The following is a 15047-nucleotide window of genomic DNA, read 5'->3' as shown; positions in this document are numbered from 1 at the left end:
TAGTGGACAACTTTTTGATTTCTTGGAGGTTAAAGGATGAAAACTTTGATTTTTTGAGGGCGATCCCACATAAAGGTTTTATGTGTTAAAACTATAATTTTTATCCTCATACTAGTCTGATTGTGTAGATCGCACAATCATTTTATTTCATATAAAACCGTTTTGAAGGCTATTAATACATTGCCCCTTGATTAGGCATGATCAGCGATCTTTGGGCTGACTATAAGTTAGCATTAACATTAACTATATTAGTTATGTTTGTTGTTACAATAAATCTCCTCTTAGGCGGCGATTACGAAAAGGCATTGTGGGCCGACCTAGATAGGGTCATGTCCCTTTAAGGGACTTGCCCTTTGGTTATGGTATATAAGGAGGGTATTGTTGTAGTTAAAGGACACACAATAGAATACAAGTCTACTCCTTTAAGCAGCTCTGTCACAAATCGAATACTTGTTGTGATAAATATATTTCAAAAGGACAAATAATATTGTCATCTCATTTCAAGGTCAAACATTAAGAAAGATCAGAACAACAAACTTAAGAAGGCATTATCTTAGATTTGATTATTCAGAATTTGCAGAACTTTACATGGTATCAAAGCTTTAGTAGTCGAACCTAGGCTCTGCAAATTAAATAATCATACTCGATATATATCTAGCATCATTCTTCTATCTTCAATGGCACACACAATCAGACCCGAGGACAGGTTTGATAGGAAATAACACTTTGATGTGTGGAAATTCAGAATCATGATGATTCTTGAAGAAAATGATGTAAAACAATTTGATGATTCAACATCCCGACAACTTGTTGCTAAACCTCATAAAACTATCTAGAGTAAAGGAAACAGGAAAGGCATACAAATCATATTGGATGGAGTGAAAAATGAAATAGTACCTATGCTAACGAAACATCAAACAACATTTGATATGATGAAGGCATTATTAAATGCATATGAAGTTAACAATGCAACTAGAGTTCTCACACTAAAAAGGCAATTAAATCATATACAAATAAAGAAGGGGGAATCGATGAATTCTTACTTCCTAAGGATTGCTAGTCTAAGAGATGAACTTGCAAGTATAGAAACCATAATTAATGACACGGAACTAACACTGATGGCTATAGATGGATTACCAGATTAATGGAAAACATTTGCACAAGGAGTAAGTGCCAGAGACAATCTTCCTGACTACAATAGACTTAAGGGAGATTGTCTTCAGGAAGAATCCAAAAAACTTAAGAAAGGGGGAAAGTTGAAAACTGAAGATGAAGAACTTCATGTTCTTAACACAAATTCCTATAAAGGCAAGAAGAAGCACTTCAAGAAGAGGAAAGGTAATCAAAAGAATGACAAACCTAAGAAAGATCTATCCAAAATAAAATGCTTCAAAGGCGAGAAGTTTGGACACTATAGATCTAATTGCCCTGAGAATTCTAAAGAGCAAGTGAACTGTACAAACATTACTAGGGAAGAAGATAATTATGATCTTGAGAATCATGTATTGTATTCGCCACTATCAAATGAAGTCTCAAGTAAGGCATGGGTGATTGATAGTGGATCATTTCGACATATTACAGGATACAGAGAAGCACTAGACTCTCTATCAGAAAAATTTAATGGCAAATTCACCATTGGTGATAATTCAACACATTCTAGCAAAGGAATTGGATATTGCACCTTGAAACTAAAGTCGGGTAGTTCTCTTCTTCTCAAAGGAGGAGTCTATGTACCAGGAATATAATCTCAGTTACAACACTTGAAGATGATGGACATAATATTGCATTCATGAACGGTAAAGTAATGACCTGGGCTAAGAACTCCTCATTTAAGAAAGCAAAATTGATTGGTCAAAGAAAGGGGTACTTGTATGAATTAAATTCAGAACCTAGTCGACCCATTCAAGCCTTAATTCATGAAGCTGCTTCTATAAACAAAATATGGCACAGAAGATTAAGACATCTAAATTTCAAAACCTTATCTACTATGGAGAAGATGGTTACTGGTTTACCTAAGTTAAATAGAGATCATTCAAGCATATGCAAAGGATGCACTCTGGGTAAGAACACAAAAAATCCATTTCATGATAGCACTAGAAAAACTAACAATATTTTGGAAATAATCCACTCAGATTTATGTGGACCTATGTCTGTTCCTTCTCTTGGAGGATTTTGGTACTATATACTTTTTATAGATGACTTCTGTAGGAAAACTTGGATTTACTTCTTAAAATGTAAAGAATCAGAATAAATCCTTAAGAGATTTAAAGAATTTAAAACCTTAACTGAAAACTTATGAGGACATAAAATTAAAACTCTTAGGACATTATTCTCCTGATGTTATCCTGTGTATTGTATTCATTGCAATATTGTTATCACTAGTATAAGTGATATGTCATATCACAGATATAGTAATATGACATAGGATCATGTGTTCAATAATACCACATGCTAAGAAGAAGATTCAGATAGATATAGATATAGAGTATCATTCTATGCTTATTCATTGTAATTGATGATGTTAGATATGTTATCTCTTACTATGATTATCAAGTTAAGAGGGAGTGTTAAAACTATAACTTTGATCCTCATACTGGTCTAACTATGCAAATCGCACAATCCTCTTATTTCATATAAAACCGTTTTGAAAGCTATTAATACATTGCCCCTTGATTAGGCATGATCGACGATCTCTGGGGTGACTATAAGTTAGCATTAACATTAACTATATTAGTTATGTTTCTTGTTACAATAAATCTCCTTCTAGGCGCTGATTATGAGAAGGCATTGTGGGCCGACCTGGATAGGGTAATGTCCCTTTAAGGGACATGCTCTTTGGATATGGTATATAAGGAGGGCATTGTTGTAGTTAAAAGACACACAATACAATACAAGTTTGCTCCTTTAAGCAACTCTGACACAAATCGAATACTTGCTGTGATAAATATATTTCAGAAGGACAAATAATATTGTCATCTCATTTCAAGGTCAAACATTAAGGAAGATCAGAACAGCAAGCTTAAGAAGGTATTATTTCAGATCTGATTATTCAGAATTTGCAAAACTTTACAGTATGGACAACAAAAGTTTGTTTGGATCAGCACATACACACACACACACATGCACACACACACGCATACATATATTTATTTGCAGCAAGTTTAGTATTTTTGGAGATTCAACTCTTTGAAATTTTTGCACCTCTATATTATTTTTGCAATTGATTGTTACATCTTTTTGGGCATTTTAAACTTTGAAAACAATATATAAAATCATTACTCATCCATTGTATGCTCTCACATTGCCCTCGCGAGATTTGGGTGATGAGAAAGTGGTGCATAATAATTATTAACTCACATTAGACTCTCACCTTACCTGCACAAGATCTTGTCAATTAAAAACTGGAAAATATATTTTATTAAAAATTGTTGAGAATATTACAAAGCTTTCTACTACGAGACTTGCTGCCCTTGGGTGCTACAACAAACTCTTCAGGGAGTGTTTGGCTTCTTCCTAGGTTTAGTTTTCTCTAGTTATTTGGACAAATATTTTGAAAATTTGTATTTGGAATCCACTTTTATTACCCATTCTTTTAAAAGTAAATTTGACTCCTTAGATTGTCTAGTTTGCTCATGTCAATTGTGCCATTCCCTTATAGTTATTTTCCTATGCTCCATGGAGTTTTAGGGACACAAATGATAGGGGACAGTGGGATGTATTTCCAGTATGCAGGTTCATTAGGGCCAATTTTTAGGGGACAATAGAGGATGACTATTAAAAAAGTCTGGGAGTTTTTATATATAGAGAGCAATTCCAAATGTGCATATCATAACATTGATAAAGCATTCATCATAGGCATTTTAGAAGTTTAATACATAGCATTATACTTGAACTGAGATTTTATATGTGTCTCGGTAAGCAAATTAACAAAATTCAAATGCTCTTATTGTCAACATATGGCATGCATATAGAAAAAATGCCCAAAAGCTCCAAGTTTAAACAATGAAATAACATAAAATGTAGAATTCCAACTTAATAATCAACTGTCCATAGTAATCATAATGTCAAGATATAAGTAAATATATGGCTGTTCATAAACAACACATGATAGGTCTAAGAATCAAAATCAAAATCAGAACCAGAATTACGAGTCACTAATAGGATGAAGGTCTTCCTCAAGCGATGAAGCCCCAACCAATCTTGGAGGTGTGTCATCTTCCTCAATTTGCAAAACATCTTCAACATTGACATCCCAATGTAAGGCTAGCGTGTGACGATATTCAGTAGTTTGTGGTCATGTAGCAACAATGCATGGTGAACAACCACTAACTTCTTCGATTGTCTAGAGGTAAGGGTTTTCTTCTTGATTGATTGGATGAAGCTATGTGTGGACTGATACCGCTTTGTAGTAGAGGAATTGACAACCTATGAAAGAAGATGAAAGGCAATTACTCTTAGCTGTGGTGCATCCCTTCCATGCTATGCCCACCATCCAATAGGGTCATTTTGAGCTTATTTAGCTCTAACCCTCATCGCCTTTGATTGGACAGAGGTTGGACCACAAGGATTAGTAAATGCAAGCCATTGAGGGCAAAGTTTAACAACATCATCTTCATTTTACATTTTTGAAAGGGCCTTAATGAAGCCAACCTTCACTTGAATGGAGCACAAAAGATTCTTATTAAATAATAAAGAGATGAGAGATCCTTTTTTGCTATTTAAAATTTAAATTGAAAATTTGAGAATCACTTTGTTGTCACTAGATGGAGTCACTCTCCCAGGTCTCAGTGCATACCATTTGGGATTGAGAGCATAGGCTTCCATATAAATGGGGAGTCCAACTTCAAATTGTTCCACCATAGTGTCACAATGGGCCTAAGATGCTCCTCATAAAATCCCAAAGTAGGGACCTTGTTATGAATACCTTGCTTGATTTGCCCAAGCATGCCATCAAAGGTATTATAAATCTCTCCAAGATTAGGAGTCATTATAGGCTCAAAAAAGGAGCAAATGTATTTGTAAGTGCAAAAAAGTTACAAACAAGTTAAAAACATCTAAATTCTTAAAATAAAATCAGCAAATGACAAATCAGAATTAATTCAATAAAATCGGGAACACCAATTTCTTACCTCATTGTGGACTGCTAGTTACCATCAAGATTTCTTTTCTTCACATTTCTTCTCTCTGGTGTGTTTGCCTCATGCCATCTACCCCACTTTGCATTGACAACCATGGATTGTAGACCCTCTTGGACCTCAAACATTCTCTCCAACGAAATAAAATAGCTAACATATCTAGTCTCCGTGAGCTTGAGGAATTCCTTACTCGAAAGTGTCCTAAACAATGCAAGAAAGAGTGATGGCTGCAAATAAATATCTGCACATCTCTAGCCTTTGACACATTTTCCTTCACCCAATCAATTTTCCCAATGTCCTTCAAGGTATTGTTCAGTGCATGCACACATGGGGTCCAGAAAATGTGCTTATAAACACCCTCCACCATCAAGCCAGCTAGCTTACACAACTACGCTGAATCAGTGATTACTTGCACAACATTAGAGGGTCAACCTCTTCTGTAGCATCTGTTAAAATCTGGAATTGGAAGGTTGCATCATTCCTTTTCCCTGAACATTATATAGCTCGAAGAAAATAAGAGTTTGTTGTGCTAATGACAATAAGATTGATGAGTGGCCATGTATGTCTCATATCCTCCATCAAAACACTCACTTTGGAGTACTCTATCTGTGATGAACCTCCTTATAGCAATATCGTGAGAATGCTCGAAATAACAGAATACAAAGTGATAGCAGAACTCAGAATGAATCTACTGATCGCAGGCCACTTCGAGGGGGTAACCTCCTTTGAGCAAGCTCAATACAATAAATTCGTCCGTGCCCATCAAGGGCCTCAACCTATTCTTATATACTGAGTACGATCTAGAAAAGTAATACTACCTATGCATGTGGGATAATAAAATATACTCACGGGACGACTTACAAAGCATATGCGTCCAACAACACTACTCTAACAAAATAAACAGAAGGAACACACAGGTTCCTAACATCCCCTCTCCCTTAGAAAAAAGCTTTGTCCTCAAAGCTTAAGGTGTGGAAATTGTTGTTGAATCTGAAGAAGGGGTTCCCAGGTAGCATCCTCTGGTTGCATGCCATGCCACTGAATCAAGACCTCAGAGATGGAGCGAGAGCGAAGCTGGCGAGTGCGCTGGTCAATGATTGCCACCGGCTCCAGGATAATGGATCCTTCCGTATCCATTTCAGGGAGAGTAGTTTGTGCTCTGACAGTGGTACCTAGAACTTTCTTTAGACAAGAAACATGAAAGACTGGATGAATGCGGGAAGAAGGAGGAAGTTCCAGTTTATAAGCAACTGAACCAATCTTCTGCAGAACCTTATAAGGCCCATAAAATTTTGGGGCCAGCTTATGACGCCCTTTCAGCTTTAGGGAGGATTGTTTGTATGGCTGTAGACGAAGAAAAACCATATCCCCAACTTGAAATGAGCGCTCAGAACGGTGTTGATCTGCTTGCTGTTTCATCCGATTACGGGCCATGTGAAGATTATCCTGTAAGGTACGAAGAATCTGATCCCTGCTGCGGAGAACTATGTCAACTGCCTGGACTGGTGAGCTGTTGGGAGTGTAGGGAAGGAGCACTGGAGGTGCCTGACCATAGACTGCTTCATATGGAGTCATTTTAGAGGCAGTGTGGTAAGAGGTATTGTACCACCATTCAGCTAAAGGGAGCCACTTGGCCCACTGATGTTGCTGTTCGGAAGTGAAGCAACGAAGATAAGTTTCCAAGCATTTATTGACAATTTCAGTTTGACCATCAGTTTGTGGGTGATAGCCCGAACTCATCTTCAGTTTGGTGCCAGTTTTCTGAAACAGTTCAGTCCAAAAATGACTGGTAAAAGTTGCATCACGATCAGAGACAATGGAAGAAGGGAGTCCATGAAGACGAAATATCTGGTCCATGAAGATTTGTGCAACAGAGGAGGCAGTATAGGGGTGGCTGAGGGCACAAAAATGACTATATTTCGAGAGACGATCAACCACAACCAAGATCACTGTCTTGCCACCGGATTTAGGAAGCCCTTCAATGAAATCCATAGAAATATCAGTCCAAATCCGTGTAGGGATGGGCAATGGTTCGAGCAAGCCAGGAAGGAGGGTCGTTTCACCCTTGTGGCGTTGGCAAGTATCACATTCAGCCACCATCTGTTGAATCGTCTGTTTCATCCCTTTCCAAAAGAAGTTTCTCCTTGCTCGCTCATAAGTTTTGAGGAAGCCTGAGTGCCCTGCAGAAGGAGAAGCATGGAGTTCATAAAAAATAGCCTGATGTAGAGCTGGGTTCTGAGGAAGCACTAGCCGACCCTTGTATCGAAGAGAAGCACCATCCCAAGAGTAATGTGGTATAGCAGAAGGATTATTGGCTAGCTGGTGAATGATTTGAGATAAAGAAGAGTCACTGTCATAGCCCTGCTGAACAGACGCTAACCAATTGGGAATGGGCATAGAAATAGCGGAAAGGGAAGCTTGATTATCAAATGTGCGAGAAAGAGCATCTGCCACAATATTCTCCTTACCCTTCTTGTAGGTGATCTCATAATCATACCCCATGAGTTTGCTGACCCATTTCTGTTGTGTAGGAGAGGATACCCGTTGTTCCAGGAAGTATTTCAGACTTTGGTGATCGGTTCTGATGCAAAAATGACTCCCTAAGAGGTATGGCCGCCACTTCTGTACAGCATGCAAAATAGCCATCATTTCTTTTTCATAAGTAGAGAGGGCTAGATTCTTACCAGAGAGGGCTTTGCTAGTGAACGCAATAGGATGGTCATCTTGCAGGAGAACAGCACCCAATCCATTGCCGCAAGCATCACTCTCAATAGTGAAGGGTTTGGAAAAATCTGGCATTGCGAGAACAGGTGTACTGCACATAGCCTGTTTCAGTTGTTCAAATGCAGTCTCAGCAACAGGGGTCCAGGAGAAGGCATCCTTTTTTAATAGAGCTGTCAATGGTGCTGCAATTTTCCCGTAATCTTTGACAAACTTGCGGTAGTAGCCAGTCAACCCCAAAAAACCCCGAAGGCTCTTGAGAGTTTTAGGATGCGGCCAAGTTTTCATGGCATCTATTTTTGTAGGATCCACCCGCACTCCATGGTGTGCAACAATATGCCCGAGATACTCCACTTCCTCCTGGCCAAACACACATTTAGATAGTTTTGCACAGAGTTGATGATCAGAAAGAAGTTGCAAGACAAGCTCCAGATGATGGAGATGCTCAGCCCAAGTTTTGCTATATATGAGGATATCATCAAAGAAGACCAGAATGAATTTCCGGAGGTATGGTCGAAATATGTTATTCATCACTGCCTGAAATGTTGAAGGAGCATTCGTGAGGCCAAAGGGCATGACTAAAAATTCATAGTGACCATCATGTGTGCGGAAGGCAGTTTTAGGTATATCCTCCTCATTAACCCGAATTTGATGATACCCAGAACGAAGATCTAACTTGGAGAAAAAATGAGCCCCATGAAGTTCATCAAGAAGTTCATCAACAACTGGAATGGGAAACTTGTCCTTTATAGTGAGATGATTAAGTGCTCGGAAATCAATGCAGAGGCGCCATGACCCATCTTTTTTGCGAACAAGCAGAACTGGAGAAGAAAAGGAACTGGTACTAGGGCGAATAATACCTTGCTTCAGTAAGTCACGGACAAGTATCTCGATTTCGGTCTTCTGATGAAATGGGTAGCGGTAGGGCCTGATGTTGGGCGGAACACTGCCAGGAAGGAGCTGAATACGGTGGTCCTCTGGACGAGAAGGAGGTAATCCCACAGGTTCAGCAAATACACCAGAATACTTGTCCAAAATGTGTTGGAGATCGGCAGGAGTGCTAGAGACTGCTGATGGCTGCATCTGAATGGAATGGAGCTGAGCGATGACACCATGTGAATTCTTCTTAAGAAGTTTTTCCATACGGTGTGAACTGATGATGCTGAGAGACCCTGGTTGTAAGCCTTTCAAAGTGTGTTGGTGCCCCTCGGCTGAAAACTGCATCCAAAGTTCAGCAAAATCCCAGAGAATGGGGCCAAGAGTGCGTAACCATTGGGCACCCAAAACCACATCACAGCCACCTAAGGGTAAGGCAAACATGTCAGAGCGCATGTTATAATCGCCAATAGAGAGACGCACATTGCGACATTTCCCTTTACAAGGTAAAGTGCCCCCATTGGCAATCATGACTTCAAAGCTAGAGCAGGGATGGATAAAGCAATCAGCCTGTTTGGCTATTCGTGGATCAATGAAGTTATGAGTGCTACCAGAATCAATGAGTATAGTAAGAGGGATCTTCTTGAAGAAACCCTGGACCCGCATGGTTTGTGGAGTAGTGACTCCTGCCAAAGCATGGACAGATATCTCTGGTGGAGCTTCTGGTGAAGGAGGTTCAGGCTGGTGAGGCACAACCTCATCATCCACTGTTTCCTGAGCATCTACATATTCTTCCAGTTCCGGTGGAGAATCCACATCCAAGAGATAGAGCTTTTGCTGAACACATCTATGGCCCCGAGACCATTTCTCATCACAATTATAACAAAGCCCTTTGTCTCGCCTGACTCGCATCTCTGTTTCAGACAAGTGCTTGATCGGAGTAGTTCTGGGAGCTGGTATGACTGGAGGGTTGTGAGAACCTGTATTTCTGAATGGAACAAAATTAGATCTGGAGCGTTGTAGAGCACTAATCTTGTCTTCCGCTAACTTAGCCAACCCAAGGGCTTCCATCATTGTAGTAGGTCGAAACATTTTGACTTCTGAGCGAAGTGCATCCTTCAGACCACTGACAAAACAACTACGGAAGAATTCATCAGACAAGCCCTTTGTGTGATTAGCTAATTTTTCAAACTCTGTCTGGTATTCTCTTACAGTGCCTGTTTGACGCAGTTTAGTGAGTGCTCCTGTGAAATCATCAAAGGAACTAGGGCCAAAGCGCTCCAAAATGAGGGTGCACAATTCTCTCCACGTTGGGCCTACATTAGCCTTGATGTACCAACGGAACCATTGAAGAGCTTCATGTTCCAAATGAAAAGATGCAAGGGGGACTTTGTGGTTATCCAAAGTATTATGCAAGCTGAAATACTGCTCTGCCCTATAGATCCATCCAGTCGGATCAGAACCATCGAAGCGTGGAAAATCAAGCTTTGGTCCACGGAAATTGCCAGAAGAGGACCCAGTATCTCCTGAATGGTTTTGGCTCATGGCTGACTGCTGAAAGTTAAGACCCAGAATTTTGTCATCCAGATCTTGAAGTTTGGTTTTGAGGGATGCCATTTCTTCTTCCATGATTTTTGCTCCTGTACGCGTAACAACCATAAAGCAAGGTTTTTTTTTTTTTTTTTTTTTTTTTTTGGAATGGGTAGAAGATGAGAAACAAAAACTTTTTTAGTTACGACAAACTTGGATTTGGGTAAAACTCAGATAGGAAATGGGTGTTCGACGGGTGGTGGGAGACTATCTAGGGACAAGGGAAACAGAAAAATGAGGGTTTCAAGGGTAGGGAGGCGAAATGAGGCGAATAGTCCAAGAGGGATAAGGGAGCAAAATGAGGAATTGAATCTTGTGGCTCAGTTTGGTGGCGATTGGAGGAGAGGTGAAAAAGATAGGGAAAACCCTAAAATTAGATAAATGAGGGATTTAGGGCTTTGATATGTAAAATTTGGGGTTGGGTCGCCAAGGAAGGAAGTATGCGAAATGATATTGCAGACGTTCTACGGAAGTATGAGCAGAAACAACTGAAAAAGAGTTATTGCAATAACAAGAGATATTAGAAGTGAGAGGAACCTGAAGGCCACGACAGAAAAAATTTTGATGTAATTTCCACCCAGCGAGCCCAAGAGAGTGCTCTGATACCAGATGTGATGAACCTCCTTATAGCAATATCGTGAGAATGCTCGAAATAACAGAATACAAAGTGATAGCAGAACTCAGAATGAATCTACTGATCGCAGGCCACTTCGAGGGGGTAACCTCCTTTGAGCAAGCTCAATACAATAAATTCGTCCGTGCCCATCAAGGGCCTCAACCTATTCTTATATACTGAGTACGATCTAGAAAAGTAATACTACCTATGCATGTGGGATAATAAAATATACTCACGGGACGACTTACAAAGCATATGCGTCCAACAACACTACTCTAACAAAATAAACAGAAGGAACACACAGGTTCCTAACACTATCAAGAAGGATGGTGCATAGTTTAGTTTCTAGGTGGAACGAGGGACCAACAAGATAGATATCTTTGGACATTTGTTTAAAATATGATAAATGTGAGACATTAAATGGCATAGCACGAGAATAAAGAAACTTAGCAATAGATGATTCAGCCACTTCTCATGCTTACTAATTAAACAAATTAGCAACATTAGTTTCTTGCTTAGTCTTCTTTGCCTTTCCTTTACTAGAAGTGGGAGTGGCCCTTTCTTCCCTATGAGAAGCATCATCCATGGATCTTGTAGTCATTGACATACTACGTTGCACATTCCCTATTGAAGCCCCTATCTTTAATGTCTGGCACTCAATATGCGATCTAGTTGCCTCAAGTTTTTGCACTTATGTTATTTTCTTGCAACCTTTCACCCCTTGACCACTTATACACAAAAGATGACAATAGACTCTAGTATAGCTGCCCCTATATTGTTTGTGGCACAAATGACACTTGCATACCCTACTACCCCTAGAATTTTTTTTTAATCTTTTTCAACTCCTGTAGAAAATCGTAGGAGAGGTTTGTTGGGGTTGAATGGGCCTTTTGCAAAGTCTTTGAGGGCTTTGGAAGGCCACTCAAATGGGTTAGAGGTTGCTGCCTCTGCTACATTCACATTACTTGAAGACCTCCCAATGGCTGCCATACTATGTAGTACTAGGTCTATTTCTATGAGATATTTCTTCCATCTGAACTTCCATACTAATACTAATCCACTCACTCCTGTTGGTGCACATGATTTTATTCATTTTAAAATGCCAAATAAAACTGCAAGTTCAAAAATAAAAATAATAAACTCACAATGCCCTCCATAGGTGTCGCAAAACATGAAAAATCTAAAATATATAGCCAAAAACAAATGCAAAATGAGAAACGTACCTCCAATGAAGTACCTCCAATGAAGAAGATTTGATACTGAAACAGTGAAACCTCCTCTGGTGACTGCTCTTCACTCCCTCACAAGCTGCTGCTCCTTCATAAGCTGCTCTTCTTCTTCTTAGAAAATGCATAAAATCAACTCTTTGTAATGTGTTTTTTTAATATCTTATAAAATAGGTCGTTGGATACTTTAATATCATCTATCATACATTCGGGGCCAACCAAAGCAAGCAAAGAATAAATTCTTTTCTTAACATGTTTCATGTGTCACATCACTTGTTGGGCTGTTGGGTATGAGAGTCCATCCTGGGGCGGTTGAGGGACTGCCTGGCCGTCATCAGTATGGCTTTCTGTGCCCAAGTCCCCCAACAATTGTTTTTTGCCATTTTGGGAACCATTTCTGATTTTTTGCGGAATAAGAATGACATGGGGGATGGAACAATAAAGTCGCCGTGTCCTTGTACTGTACTGGGGACAGGGCGAGCCAAAAAGTCCAGGGGACACATATCCAAGGAGCATAGGTATTCTCTGGTCATGCACGGGCCCCTCATGTAATGATAGATAATGGCCTTGATGCATACTTTTCATGCAGTCGATCTAGTTTTATGGTATTTTGTATGATCTTCTTAGATCCATTCTTTATCCAAAGGTTCCTTCCCTCATAAGGCTATTTACACATATAACATGTTTATGTCTTCAGGAACTTAATCAGGTTTAGCTCATGTTGTATGCATGCTATTCTTTTGTATCTTCCGTTCAGTCTTTTCTCCTAGCCCGTGGCCTTCTTACACTAATACTACTCTCTTTTAAATGATTGTATTTCTGAAATTCCATTAACATACTTTTGTTATCCATTGACATTAATAGAGTGTTTTTCTTTCTTGAATCTTTATGTCCAATTTAACCTAAATTTGTTTCTTACAACTGCACTATGTTAGGTTCCTGTATTTGTTGAAACTAGAAAGTGGCATGTGTCTAACTAGGTGTTGATGTCATCTTGTCCTTAATTGGATGATGCCTTCAGCTTACAGAAATGTCTTTACTCTTTAGGTTTGGAAGTTTAGACTGGTTTTTATTGATTTGAACATAAAATGATAACAATGAATTTTGCCACTTTGCATGCAAAAAGAAGCTTCAAAATAAAACAAACTTGTAAAGTCTTTAAGAAAGCAAGATGCCCAGAAGAATATGTAAACAAGAAATATATGTTTGTTTTATTTGTTACGGATAAAAATACTTATTGGAGTAAGATTAATTTAAGGCTAACTTCTCTTTTCCTGATTACTCTTATTCATGCAACCAAATTTCAGTTTCTACATTTTTATGTGTATTATAATCTACTCTTTTGAGATATTGAATTTTATACACAACTTCGCACAAAGTTAATTGAATTATTGTTTATGAGCAGTTTTTTTCTCTTCTTATTTGTCTGTCTGATATATAGGAAAAATACATAAACTGAATTTGGATGGTTGTTTTTTCAGCTATTTGGTTGCAGCAATGGCCTTACAATTCTTGTGGAGCTCTATACTAGCAAGTCTTGATTTATATGCATTGCTCATAAAGAGAGGCCTTCACAATTCAGTATTGCTAAGCTTGTTTGTGGTGGGAGATTGGGTATGGAGATCTATTGCTCCCTGTCCTGTTCATTATTCTATAAATCTTTTTTATCATGAGAAGATACTTTTCTTTTTTATCTCTGTACTTTTCAATACAAGTTTACGAAGATGTTAATGGCAATAAATTTTTTCTGAATGCAGGTCACAGCAACATTGTCACTTGCAGCAGCCTGCTCGGCAGCAGGAGTGACTGTTCTTTTTGATAATGATCTAAGCTATTGTGATCAAATACATTGCCACCGATATCAACTTTCTGCTGCAATGGCCTTCTTGAGCTGGCTATTAGTTGGAATCTCATCTCTCTTAACATTTTGGCTGTTAGCTTCTGAATAGCTGTTATTATAAGTTGGTTTGAACCAAAAAGAGTTAAAAGAAAAAAGACACTGCAAAGTAAACTCCATCAAAGAAGTTAAGATAATCTGTTGCTTGGAACATGTATCTCAGAACCTCTCTCATATGTGCAAGTGACTTGGTTCAAGGGTCTGCATATCCTACTCAACGACGAAGCCTTCTCTATATAATTTTTTAACCTATACAGTTATGACTGTCTCATCTGCTTCTTGTAGCTGTGTAAGAGGACTTGACAATTGAGTACTCTTTTTTTTTTTCTGCTCATTAGCTTTTGGGGCAACAATTTAGATTTTGAATAATTTATAAGGTGGCACTTTGGAATTGTCCATGCCCTTTAAAATTGTATTTGATCATACATTAATTTATAAAAAGAGTCTATTCCAATTCACAAAAGAAAACAGTTATTTATTTTACTGCATAATTGTTGAGGTATAGAATATCTTCAATCAACAATGAAAAATCCAAGTGTGGAATGCTTTCCTTGAAAATTCATTTTATACATAAAGTATGCAAATTATTGTCCTTTTAAGTGTAATCTTATTTTTAATAAATGGACGTGCTAGCATAGAAATGGTACTGGTTTAATGAGCCTTATTTGAGAAAGAGCTCTTTGTTAAAGGGTCTCTGGAAGCTAGACTGGGGAGATTGGCGGAGATAGATTAATGGGTTGGCCTGCAAGGCAGATTTAAATATGCAATTAAAGAGTCGCTATGCAATCTTTGAAAGTTGAAAATGTTTACATCAAAGTAGGAAGCCCAACAGAGAAAATTAGTTTCAGATCGGCAAAAAGCACAGTGGCTTACAGATGATACAAAACATATCATTATGGGGAAATTTACAGCTTTTTAAAAGGAAAAACTGGGTTAAAAATTCTGTAATTGCCTGCCAATTTATAGATTGGTTTTTTTCACCCCAG

General features: G+C 38.6%; 1 protein-coding gene across 1 annotated transcript in view; it reads left to right on the top strand.

The window, feature by feature from the left end:
- LOC149563502 (CASP-like protein 5B1) overlaps nucleotides 1-14529 on the top strand; it is a 67264-nt gene extending 52735 nt beyond the window's left edge. Inside the window, exons 2-3 of the mRNA XM_089826719.1 lie at nucleotides 13646-13778; nucleotides 13922-14529. Coding sequence (XP_089682845.1) covers nucleotides 13646-13778; nucleotides 13922-14113 — 325 coding nt within the window. The 3' untranslated portion in view covers nucleotides 14114-14529. The remainder of the gene's footprint in view (nucleotides 1-13645; nucleotides 13779-13921) is intronic.
- The last annotated feature ends 518 nt before the right edge of the window (nucleotides 14530-15047 follow it).

The sequence above is a fragment of the Cupressus sempervirens genome, chromosome 4, assembly GCF_028749045.1.
Source record: "Cupressus sempervirens isolate cs-2001-9-10 chromosome 4, ASM2874904v1, whole genome shotgun sequence".
Classification (NCBI taxonomy): domain Eukaryota; kingdom Viridiplantae; phylum Streptophyta; class Pinopsida; order Cupressales; family Cupressaceae; genus Cupressus; species Cupressus sempervirens.
Note: the sequence above shows the minus strand (reverse complement) of the source record. Positions and strands in the feature narration are given on the sequence as shown.